General features: G+C 34.5%; 1 protein-coding gene across 2 annotated transcripts in view; it reads right to left on the bottom strand.

Moving 5' to 3' along the window:
• The window catches only part of STXBP5L (syntaxin binding protein 5L), a gene marked incomplete at both ends in the record, with an annotated part of 176,517 nt that overhangs the window by 111,353 nt on the left and 51,845 nt on the right, over window positions 1-13,319 (bottom strand). For both annotated transcript variants that reach the window (XM_079546881.1, XM_079546882.1), the window contains 2 exons: window positions 1,856-1,956; window positions 3,851-3,932. In XM_079546881.1, the coding sequence (XP_079403007.1) occupies window positions 1,856-1,956; window positions 3,851-3,932 (183 nt within the window). The remainder of the gene's footprint in view (window positions 1-1,855; window positions 1,957-3,850; window positions 3,933-13,319) is intronic.

Raw genomic sequence — 13,319 nt, 5'->3', positions numbered from 1 at the left:
TGGATATGTGCCTCACAGTCTTTAATGTGCTAATAAAGTGATTTAAATGGCAGTGATTGTACCAGTAATTTAACATACACATAAAAGAACTAGTAAGTATATATTTAATCACAACTTACTACATTTTGACAAAAGGAAATATAACAAGCTGTGCATTTGTTACAAATAGCTATACGCCCAGATCCTTTAAATCGCAGCTCAAAAATGCTTCTTAAATAAAAAATATATAATATAATAATTCAAATTTTTCCAGCATTCCAAATAACTTGCTTTCAAATATTTTGCCCTGTGCTTTAGGCTGTCAGAAGCAAAAGAAAGTTCAGGTAAATATAAAGAGGAATGTTTTGCTCCAAGCACAGCCCAAATACATGCCTTCGTTTCATCCAAAAATTCTGATATAGCCATGATCATGCTGGTCTAAGAAATGACAGGCAAACAGCTGAACAGACACTGCATTCTTCTAAATACTGATACGTTAGGTTGTATGAAAGATTGTTGGCTGGAAGAACCAGACCATGATATACTAGGATACAGCATTTAGACTTACCAACAAATTGTGAATGATTTCTGTACTTGGTGAGAATACTAAGATTGAAATATTTCAACATAAGTAAGATGACAACTATAATTTTTCTCATCCTCTCTCATCCAGTTCCAAATCACTTGATATAATTCTGTTTATGATTATGGAATCTTCAGAATCAGGATATAGCATTTTCTTTCTTAGCAATAAATAAATAAATAAATAAATTTTAAAAATCTACAATTTAATTAATTCAATGACAATGTGATGAATATTGGAATAAAAAACAACAAATAAAAACTCTCCTTCCATAAGAATTTTCAGATTTGTTGCAGCTAAAGCTTTGATGAGACTGTTTCTTCACAGTCTTGGTAAAGCACTGACATCTTTCACCAGTGCAAAAGCAAATATATTAATACCTAAAAAAGAAGCTGCTGTATCTGAAGAAACACTGAATGCATATATTGAGAGAACTACAGCATCACTTAAACTTCCATTCTAAACCATATTATGCACTATAGCTATGTTTTCCAACTCAAAAACAAACAGATCCCAAAGATGAAGAATGGAATAACTACTCCCCCTCAAAAAAACTCTTCTACATTTATCCTCTGAAACATGTTCTTCCAAATAGTAACTGAATTTCCTTACAGAAACGCAGAACTTTTTCTTAATATTAATACAAAAATAGCATTCTGTCTCCATAATATTGTAGCAAGTTTTATTTGAGTGACTAAATACAGATTAAAGTACTCAGTTTCTGTTTGTCTGAGTTTGAAAATAACAATCACTCATTTAATCTATTTTCAGCAAAGTTTTTACATTTTGGTACTGATAAAGCAAAATTTAGAAAAAGAGACTGATTCACTTGTCAATTATGTAGTTTCATAAATTCACAACTGATTTCTGCTAAAATTACAGTATTTTATAAAAATAAAATGCTTCAGTAGAGAAAAAAAAATCCTGTGTTACAGTCAGTTAAGGTATTCTGCCAAGTACTGAACAACAGGTCAGCCTCAAAGGATCACAGTGTTTTGTGTCTGGTCTTCAAATGCAGCAACCATACCACTGCTCACACCAATTCAAGTAAATAGAAGGTCAAATGAAAAACATCTGACAAAAGAATAGCTACACTTCGTCTAGTTCTGAGAAGGCTGCAGAAAGAGAAAGCAAAGTTTTTGCTCTATGAAAACAAGGTTCAAACAATGGAGGGAAAAAATCTCAGGACGACATTATACCTTCCTGTAGAAAGACAAATGTATTACTAAAAATCTGGAAAATAAGCGTGTTTTTTTTTAAACAATATTTTTATTTTGTCTTATATAGTCTTACCGTTCTCTGTTAAATTTCAGAGAATGGAGGATAGCTGGTCGTTTCTGTCTGAGATTCCACAAATGAAGCGTATCATCTGCACATGCACTGACCAAAGCACCCTAAAACAGACACAAAATACGGCACATGTCACTCTTGTACGGGGTCTGTCTTATTCTCAAGTCATTCTCACTGTTAAAATGATCTCTCTGTAGAAGACAGTACAATTTATGAGAAATACTTGCTTCCTTCTGTAAGAATATAAATTAAAACTCCATCAATTTAAAATGCAAATTCAAGCTTCTAACCAAAGTTATACATGCAGACTCCCACAAATTTCCACGCAAGCATAGAGATTAATGAAAAGAAGGACAGCCAGTACTTATTTTAAAAGGTGAGTATAAGTGGTATAACTAAAGGAAAAAGGGACATACAAACAAATGACAATGCCAAGCACAATACAGTAGCCATATGAAGACAACATGAAGTTCACAACTGGAACTGTGAAAAGATGCAGGTAGAAGAACATAGGGACAGGTATGAAAAGGACAGGACAAAAGAGATGTAGACAAAAGGATGGTGTCTTTGCTACAGATCAGAAATACTCTGAAGTCTGGTTCTGCGTCTGATCCTCAAGAACCATACCATACAACAGCAAAGCCAAGTGAAAATGTCTGTTGAGGCAGGTATCTGCTGCTGCATCAGTAGGGTTACTATAGTTACATGTCAAATCACATCTGATAGAAACGCTCAATCCCTATGTGCTCCTATGGCATAGAGGAACTGGACATTGCCCAAATAGTAGACAATGCTTTATCTTGGCAAATGGGGAGGACGTGACTGAACGCTCAGATAATACCAACTATGATGGTTTGATAAGACATAAAGTTCCCTTCTTGCATATCAGATTTCCTTCCTAATCCTAGCAACTGTTTCTTTCAATGCTGACGTGTAAATGCAACTTATGAAAGTAAGTCTTCTCTAATACAATATAATCCATGCTTTAATTGTCATCTCCCGAAGAGTTTGGACTAATGACAGAGGTTGAATCTTCACCACAGAAATCAAAATAATCTTACATTTTACAGTTCTTGCTGGTCACAAAGGACCAGATCATTCAAATATTGGCTCCTTTTTTTCCCCAACACTTTTCCAGCCCTCTTATAAAGAATTATTTCTGAAGTTTCAGTCTTCATTCATTACTTTCAGTGGTTCAGGCACTTTTCCAAACAAGCTCAGAACAAAAATACTTCTGAGATTTAAAAAATAAACTAGTGAAACACCAAAACCCAAGCCCTTTAATTGAGAAGTTCTAATAGCTTTGAGGATTTGAAATTGTCAAAAGTGTTTTCATACATTAGGGAAGAAAACTAATGAAAACTGAAGTAAGACTATGTCATAATTTTGTCAAGTTATGAGATACTGAAAACAATCTGCTGAGTAGATTTATAGGCTCAGCAAGTCTTCTTGAGCATTACTATCTCCAGAGACCTTCTGATAGAGCAAGTTATAGTCTCATACTGTTCTTTACATCATCTGAACTTGATTTTGACAAACCATGTAGAAAGGCTAAGCATGCTCGTTTGATTGATAATCCCTGCAGCTGCTCATTTTTACTGCAAATAGTAGCATGTCCACATCTATTGAGCTTTTATATAATTATCATCAATATTTTTCCACACAAAAATGTAATTCATTTATTAACTGCTATTTGAAACAGAGCTGTGTAGCATACTCAATAATTGAATGGATTTTACATCTATCTGCAAACATTCATGTATTGACTACTTTTTGTTTAGTACTTTATAGTGATGTAAATAAACATTACAGTTTTCCTGGCGTGCAGTCGCAAGAATAGTCTTCTAGAAGTCTGCATGATGAACGTCCTCTGGATGTATGCCACTTACTTGTTGGCACAATTTCTCAACAGGAAAAGTTGTATCACTGAATTACAATACACCAATTGCCTTATTCAACTAAACATACATAGAAGAATTCAAGTAAATATATACTTACCTCATTGATTAAGAACTGGAGCTGTAGGACTGCAGCACCACTTTCATGTTGGCAGTAGCAATCAACACCAGGCCTACCCAATCTGTTGTCATCAAAGTCAAGGATTCTAACATTTCTGTTATCACCAAAAGACAAGAAAAAAAAATGGAACTATCAATTCATCTCTAATTAACCTTTAATTAACCTCAATTCTTCTTGCTTTCTGTAAAACCAAAGAATTCAAGCTGACTTCCCACTGCTCTAATTAAAGTATCAACACCATCAGTCAGAAATGTGCAATTGCGAGTGATTTGCTACTGCCTGTTCTCTTTCCTCTGAGAAAAAAAAAAGCACAAATTACAAAAATTCAGCAGGATGCCTCTTCAGTTTCTAGAACACCTAAGTGGTTCATTCAACACATGAATGTATCAGCTTTTTGTGCTTATGAAAACATTATTTAGTTAATAATTTAGGACTAAGGTCATTGCAGTTCTGTAGCAGGCTTTCTTTTTTGAATCTGAGAAAAAGCTTTTTACAATTAGTCATTTCACACTCATGTAAAAAGCTCACATACAACTAACTATTGCTCTGTCTCATCAACACAGTACAATACAATGCTCCACAGATAACCAAGTCCAGCTCAGAACTACATTGCCTAGACCAATTCTTAGCCCAAGTGAAACCACAGTGGCAACTTAACTGGGTTACTCAAAATTAACAATGATGTATTCCTTTGCAGAAACATCTTGTTGCCCGGATACAGTTTTTTATCTGTTCTCTTTGGATCTTTTCCTTTTGCACTAAATTAAAATCTCCCAAGTCAGATTATAGCATTTCCAGTCAGAGTCAGAGAGTTCAACAATAAATTGCTGTTCCAGAAAATTACCAGGCAGAAAGTAAAGCAAAAGAGGAATATGAAACGTGACCTTATTAATAATATTGTCGTATGAAAGAAGTGAAACACCTCCATATGCATTAATGACAGCAAGCATTATGAAATAAATAGAAAAAAAGATTTTACAAGATAAGGCTTATCTTGTTGTATATGACCAGATCATAAAATCCTGCACAAAAATGCCAGTGATCTACCAATACCGAAGGCAGTGGTCAGAACAGAATGATCTTTACTTTCCCTTTCAAAAGTGAAGAAACTTGCAGTAGACTATTCTGAAATGAGGTACAAAGATGTAAACTCTACAGATTAGTAAATTAGAGAGCTAAAACTTGAAAGTATCCAAAAAATTCCTTTTTCAGTTGTTACAGAAACATTTTAATTGGAGACATCTGACCTGGAGAGACTTGCGTTCTACTCTGCACAAATGGTCTACTAGAAAACTGTAGGGAACAGAGCATATGAGGGCTGCTCCAAAGGAATGCCTCTTATTTTATTATGTTGGCCCACAAAGTCAAAGGTGGATATTGGTGGTATGGAAGTCCAGGTTGAACCTTCTTGACAATATGCCATTATTCTTTGTTACCAGATTACAGATGGCAGCAGAGGGGCAGTCTGACAAAATGGCATCTGACATAGAAGTGCATATGAAACAAAAGTTTGTCACAGAATTCCTCCATGTGGAAAAATAGCACCTACTGACATTCATCAATGCTTGCTGAATGTTTCTGGAGGCAGTGAGGCAGTGGCTGGTGTGTTTCAGCAGTGGCAGTAGCAACAGTGGGCCACCTCCACTGGAGCAGATTTTTATGAGTGCAGCATGCGGGCTTTTGTTCATTGCTGTAGAAAATGCATAACTAATGGTGGTGACTATGTTGAAAAAGAGTGTTTTGTAGCTGAGAATTTGATCTATCAAGGTAGTGTGACTGGGGACTTTGCATCTGTTGTAATTTCCGTGGACAGTAAGAACAGAGAAAAATCTCTATATGCCACTTATTCTCAAACTGCAGTTCTGAGCAAAATCACAACCATTAAAACAGCATGAAGCAGCATATATTTTAAACAACCTATTTTAAATGAGCAATAAAGATATATAGTAGTCTATTATACATTCTAAGGGTTGATAGTAATTCCTCCATCCATTTTTAATTACTTCTCTGTAGTACTCATTTTTTATATTCTCTGTAATGGAAAAGGAATTAATACTTCTGCCAAAACATACCAACCCACAGACCAATCATCCAACAAAGAGAACAAACAATTCCTTTGTTGATTTTAAACCGAGTGGAAATTTTGATCCAATGGGAGTTGGATCTAGATGATTTTTAAGTCCCTTCCAGCTTGAACTTCTGCATCATTCTATGACTTCAACTTAAGCATTATATGCAATATAAATCCATGACGGTAGCTAATGATTGTCCTTAATGAAAATTATGCTGGTATTGTCCCGAGTAAGCAGCTATCAACTTTCAGCATCAGTATCGTGCTAAATAAGCTTTCTGGGAAACATTCTAACAAAGTCAATTATTTCATTCAGCATATCCCAAACAAACAAAGCACTCTCCAATAATTCAAATCTATTTGCCTAAGTGTTCATCCTGAAATACTTCACAAATTACTAAAATGAGAGAGAAATTATGCTGTCTGCTTCAGTCTGGCCAATTGCCCTGAAGTAAGGACCGATGCTTACTTAAATAGAAGCATTATCACTGACTGATGGTGGTTTTCAAACATTCTGGGAGCTGTGTTGAGATCCTTCCAGCAGAAGGAGCTGAAGACATATTATGATTTGGCACATGTTCTTGGCACTTCATCTTATCTTCTGCAAACTTTATGCTTTGCTGCCAAGCATGGAGGAATAAACCATACCTCACTGAATCTTTCCATACCAGTGTACTCCACCAGGACATACAGCAGAAGTAGTAACAAAGAAGGCTTTGGACTGAATTTATTCTTTTACTTTGCCTTTATATGACTTAATTAAATAATGACTTAACTAACAGAGAGAGTGTAATATTTCTGAAAATACTGGAAGAGAAGACTAATTTTTATAGATTTGAATGCCTCAAGGTAGACATCATGATTTTCAAGGATAAAAACCAGTCACTGGCTATTCTCTCTTATCAGTACATTGGATCTCTCAAGGGCCTTTACAGACATGCCAGATATACTAATTTATACATAAAAGGGAAAAAGATGAAAACTAACTGAGTCTGTTGGGACTCACAGTAAAACAAGTACAACCAGAATCACATGAATCAAGCGTGACAGTAATAACACTGTAACCTGTAATCCTAGTTTTAAAGTCTGAATTTGTGAAACACGGTATTTTGCACTGTATTCACTTGTATGCAATAGTTTTTCAGAGAATGTTTCCACATACTATTCATGTTACAAGCATCACACATGAACTCCCCTGAACTATGCTGTTTACAGTGCTTCAGATTCCTCCTGTAGCTATATAAAGAAGAGAAGCTGAAGAGTCATCTAAATCTTTTTCCTCAGCAGTCAAAAGGGTATCAGTTTGAAGTATGAAAACATTCCTGAATAATAAAAAACCCAACACATTCTCCTAGCCTTTAATATTTTTGCCTACTCCCTCAGATATGGGAGTGCAGCTGTGGGGTACAGTAGAAGTAGCACTGCTGACTGTAGGGTGTCCTGTCATTTGATTTGCACTGACTAGTACATGTTTGAGTTCCTACTCAATATGCAGCACTCTAAGAGCAGATGCTTGTGGGCTGGTGATACTCTATTACATAAACCAACTGTAAAAGTGGTTTAGCGTGTTATTTGAATATAGGACAGCATTTTCTTGCAGAAGACCTGCTGCTGACTTGAGTGATTTGAGTGGTTTATCAGTTTAAAAAGCCACAAAGTATTCAACAGAATAGCTAGTGAATAAAATACTCAGATGATTCAATCACGTCACTAGCTAGCTAAAGCAGCCACTGGGCTAATCAGCTGTACCTGTCAAAATATAAAATGCTGAAAGATTTTGTCAAAAGATAACAACTATGAAAACATAACATTGCCTTAGCATCAAAGTTTATCATCTAGATTTGCAGCTCCAGACGCAGACATATGCAGTTCCTGGAATATTGAGTTTTACTGTTCCTTCCTGGAATCCCTTTAAGCCTCTCATACACTTATTCCCAGTATAGTAATGACAGCACATGTTCTGGTAAAAACAAATGCCACAGTCCTATATTTCCACATTTCAAATGGGTTGCCAGATATTTTTTTTTTCTTTCTATGAGGTACTGTACCTTCCATTAAACATTTCCAACTACAGAGAATCCATGATTTCCGAAGAATATTGCTCCAGTCTTCAGTTATCCTCACTATGAAGAAAGTCGTGCTATATGTAGAATCAATACACCTAGATTCAGTTTCAAGCTTTTGGATCACATTATGCCTTTCAATGCTAAATTAAATAACTTTTTATTAGCAGAAGTTTCCTGCTGTAGGTACTTAGAAACAGTGATCAGGTTATATATTATCCATCTCCTTCATGAATACAAACACAAAACTCTAAGTTGCATTATTATCATGTCACATAATAGTTTTGCTAGATCTTGAGTAGTTCTGATCTTTTTTTCGCCTGGATGCTTTATAATTTTTGTAATCTTCTTTAAGATATGGAAAACAGAGCCACACAATCTTAATGCTGACTGCTTTCATACAATGCAAAGCACACAGCATTTTATTATTTCTTAAATTTATTTTACTTTTTTTTTTTTTTAAAGGTCCTGCATGTGACAACTCGTAATTAATGACCTTAACAAACTGGGCAATCATACTTTTATAATTTTTAAGAATTCTAAATTGCTTTATAAAAAATAATGCCCCCTCACAACCCTCATGCTATTAACCACATGCAATTGAGCTCAGTGAGGTCCTTAAAAATGACCTGAAACCCAATCACACCCATATGACCTTCCACACGCTGTGGATTCACTGCAAACTGCGTTATCAAACAATAACTCCCAGCAGTGTTCTCCTCTTGTTTGTTTTAAATATAGAAGTATTCAGCTTTACAATGAGATTCATTATGTCTTGAGTTTATCCAGCTGTTCAAATAAAGAGCTTCTTTTTTTCTCCTCTGCAAAGAAAAGGTGAATTATCTGCTATAATTGGCTGCTCTCTAGCACTGCTAAGTGCTAGACAGACAAACGTTTGGGCACCCAATAAGCATGAGCTTTTGGTCTACAATTGCCTCTGTCTTGTTTATTTTTCTTGACATAGATTTCTCCATTCATGCATACAAATTACAGCAATCACAGGAACAGCAGAACATCAGTTATGATATATAAAGGCTTAAAGATTTGCAATTTTGACTTCTTCCAGGTCAAACAATGTACAGATAGACAGTATTTAATGGCAGCTGGATAGCTGGAAGAATGCTACAAAAAATATCAGTGACCATTAGTACAAGTTGGATGCAAATTTACATCAACACTTCTCAATTTTTCTGATTCCAATGAATTTAGGGGCTGCTTTATTGCTCAAAATATCTGCAGATATGAAAAGCAATGCCACCACTCATAGGGCTATAAGTTTTGTAAGATTATGTCAAAATATCTTTGATACTTTAGGAATCATCTGTTCTAGAAATGAAAAACAGATATGATTACTATGTGATTGATTTCAATCAATCCTAAACCTCGAAAAGCAAACATGTTCATAAGCAAACACATTCTGAGGCAATGACTTTAGCAACATTTTGCAAATAGCATGAAGGGGAATGACTTCATACAAGCTATTTGTGTGAAACCAGCTAGCCCTAAATTCTTTTCCAAAAAGGAGCCATTTAGCTGCTAGCCTGTAAAAGCTCTATGTTGCTAGGCAGCCACTTTGAAAGCTCAATATTTTGAGGTTGTACTTCTTGTGGCAGTAACAAATTCTATTAAGAAAGAGTTTGCATTTATAGGAGGCTTCCTTTTTTTCAGGAAGCTTGCTAACACAAATAAAACAAGAAAGGCTACAACAAGTGCAAACTATAATCTGTCTATGTGAGTGAACAGTATATTTATTATACTCACAAGTACTGTTGTTTTTGAGAAATCTGTAAAGCTGGTTTATAATCACTTCTGATTGAAAGCTACAGAGTGAATGAACACATTGGAAGAGATTAACTCCGGACCTAACACATGCTGAAGGTTATGGAAACCTAAACTGAGCTACAAATGAGAAGGCTGTGTATTTTGCAACATCCTAAAGATAGCAAATCACTTTAACATAGCTAAGTGCCTACATAACACCATATAGAGACACAGATAAAAAGAAAAATGATATTAAAACTAAATTTTATCCCACTTACTGCCTTTTTGAGGGGCCTGTAAAACATACAATCCACTGGCCACCTATATGCACAGATGGAAGCCTAGTATTATCTTATAACAGAAAGCAGACATGTAGCTTTAATTTAGCCATTTTTAAATTCCTATTTCACAGCATTCAGATATTAATCTTTAACATAGTATTTGCTACATACATCTCCATATACTCAATACATAACTCCACATGTATGGATTACAATATGTACAGTTACTGATAAAAAAATACAACTACCTACAACTATTTAATACTGAAAAATATTGACCTTAAAAGGTAAGCATGACCATTGTGTTAGTATTTGTTTATCCTTGTGGTTGTCAGTATGTCTGACCATATTGCTTGCTAGGCTGAAAGGAGATTTTAGGAAGTTTTGTTTGTGCTCTTGAATTAAGGCTGTCTATGTAAGTTCTACACAGGATTAATAGAAATGAATTCTCATACTTATATATGTTTCATATAAAGAATTCTCACATTTTCTTACAGCACAGACTTCTTTAAGTGGTTGCTGAATTTTTAGCATTTTGTAAGTGATTGCCAGGTGCCGATTTTCCTTACGGCTGCCACTTACAAAGAATAAGCAAGAACAGAAGATGAAAAGCAATCACCTAATAAGTCTTTCTAAAAAAGGTCAAAAGACCTGTCAAACTAAATGCCTCTAAAAATAGAGAGCCATTTTGCCAAAAATTAATTTCTCCTGTAGTTGCTATGGGAAAGTTATACAACTAAAATAATCTATTAAACCTTAATCCGTGGCAGGAAAGTGCTTGAGAATACACATGGCACTTTCTCTTTTAAACAGTGACAGCAATTAGCCATTACTGGAAACCTTTGAAACAAGATTGAATATTATCCCCAAGCCCGTTGGACTTCAAATATGGCCAATTCTGTTGGAGATAAAAACAGATGATTAAATAATGTTCCCTCTTATCTGACAGTTTCATTAAACACTTAGCTAATACAGATACAGGGAAAAAAAGCTTCTTTGTCCAGCATTTGTAGGATAATTAAAGGTTGTCCTGTTTACTTCTGACCAATTATTGATGTCAGGTACTTCACACATCACAGTTCTGTATGTCATTAGCACCGAAGGAGTTCAAGGATCTTTAGGACAAGCTCTTCTGTCCACACTTAATATACTGCTGCCTATCTCCCAGTTGGTAGTATAAGTATAGCTATTAAATTGGGCCATTTTTGTGCTCTCAAGCATCAGTCCTGCAGTAAGAATGTCTTGTTTTTTAGTTTTATCAGGTGATACGGTTCCCCCCTGAACCTAATTTGCTTAGGCTGGTCAACAAATCAATAGAATTGAAATGAAAAATGGAAAATGTCTACTGAAAAGGTGAAATGATTATCCATGAAATTATGAGGATCATAACAAGAAGAAAATTTTTTATGCACAAAATAAAGGCTTTCTATAATTAACCTGCTTTGTTTCAAGTTTGATTCACAATTGTTAAATACTGCATTCTGATTCACAGATTTACTGTAAGTACTCTTTTACATATACTCTTATAAGTTATAATAATATTATGATATTATAATCTTATAAGATGTAAAATAATAATAATATATAAATAATAATAAATATTATAATAAAATAATAATATAATATTATATTATATATATACTCTTTTATAAATGAAATTAAGTCAACACTGTGTAAGTTCTCCAATTATACTGGAGATAAACAGTAAAAGACACAGTAAACATCTAACCCTAAGGGACCGAAGATAAAGCAGACTGCTCGATGATACCCAGTGATGATTCATCTTCAGTCTTACTCAGTAATATGTCAGAAAAACTCCATGGACAGCATCACAGAAAACCTTTTAAATAGAGTTGTATGCATAACAATGTATAACCTTACAGAGATGCATTATACAATCTCTCAGGAAAAAAAAACAACCAACAAACCCACTAATACACAGGTGCTAATGCATTGAGAATGACAGCACCTGATCTTGACTCAGGCTTTTCAACTGGTAAGTGGTTTAGAGCTTAATTTGCTTGACTTCAGCATTTCCACTGCTCCAAGGAATGTGCTTTATAACATCAATAAGCAAAAAGATACACTGACTTCAAGACTTTCATTCAGACATTTCAGTATTTATCCAGCTAAAGAAAGATGCTGAGGTCATGCACCACATTCTGCTTAGGCAGTGCAGTGTTGCCTAAATTATGAAATAATTTTATAACTTAAAGTGCCCCAGAAAAAGAGATGAATAACATTTCCAAATGTTTCAGTTAACCTGTATTAATACTCAATATTTTTACAAACCTGTATTTTTGACATTTAATAATGGAGTGTTAATCTAGAATTTCATTCTTCAGAAGGGACATATAAAACTCAAAGGAACTCTTAATTGCTATCAGTAATAGAAAAAAACTGGCAACAAAGCTACTCATGCCTGAATAAACAGAATTTTAAAAAAACGTTGTAATTTAAGAAAATTATTTAGTTTGACAAAATATCACTAAAGTACATGCAGATCTTATTTTACATTCAGTTCAGTACTATTACATTATAAATATACGTATCTTAAAAGGCATCTCAAATATCAGACAGTCAACTTATTTTTTAAGCAAAGTTTTCAGCAACAAATTTTATGGAAAAGGTGTTCCTCTTCATCTTGTGCAAGATACAGATTAAATATTACCTATATTTCACCACTTTTATAACCCTCCCATGTGCCAAATAACTATTCTATCAAATTTTGAAATAAAGTACACCACAGACAACAGTTAATCATTTAAATTACATTAAATGCACAACTAGCAGCTGGTTAAGTTGCATTTTATGAAGTCCTTTTGGTGTAAATGGACATGAACTATGATTTTTCTACTTTAACCAAGCACTTTCCACAAACCATGTTTACGTTTGATAACAGCTGTACCGAGCATTTATGTTTTATGTGCATTAAAATTTACAAACACATTACTTAACATGGGTTAAAAATTAGTAAGGATTTGAAAGCAAAGTTGGTGAGTACTGAGCAACTTCCAAAGAGTGTTAGCATTTGAAGAAAAGACTGTTTACTTCTGGAAATAGAACAGACATAGCAGATATCTTCTAGGATCCCAGTTTTTCCACGCCATTTACTAAAAATCTGCATGTTTCAGTGAAGCAAAACACTGTTTCAGAAACTGCCACACAATATTAGCTTCATAATAACCCAATTCTAGATCTTTTTGGATGAAAATCAAGAAGCTCTGGCAATTCAAATTAAAAAGACTGAGATCTCTCCCTTCATCCAAGGA

The sequence above is a fragment of the Tetrao urogallus genome (assembly GCF_951394365.1).
Source record: "Tetrao urogallus genome assembly, chromosome: 1".
Lineage (NCBI taxonomy): Eukaryota > Metazoa > Chordata > Aves > Galliformes > Phasianidae > Tetrao > Tetrao urogallus.
This window is presented reverse-complemented; position numbering and strand designations above follow the sequence as displayed.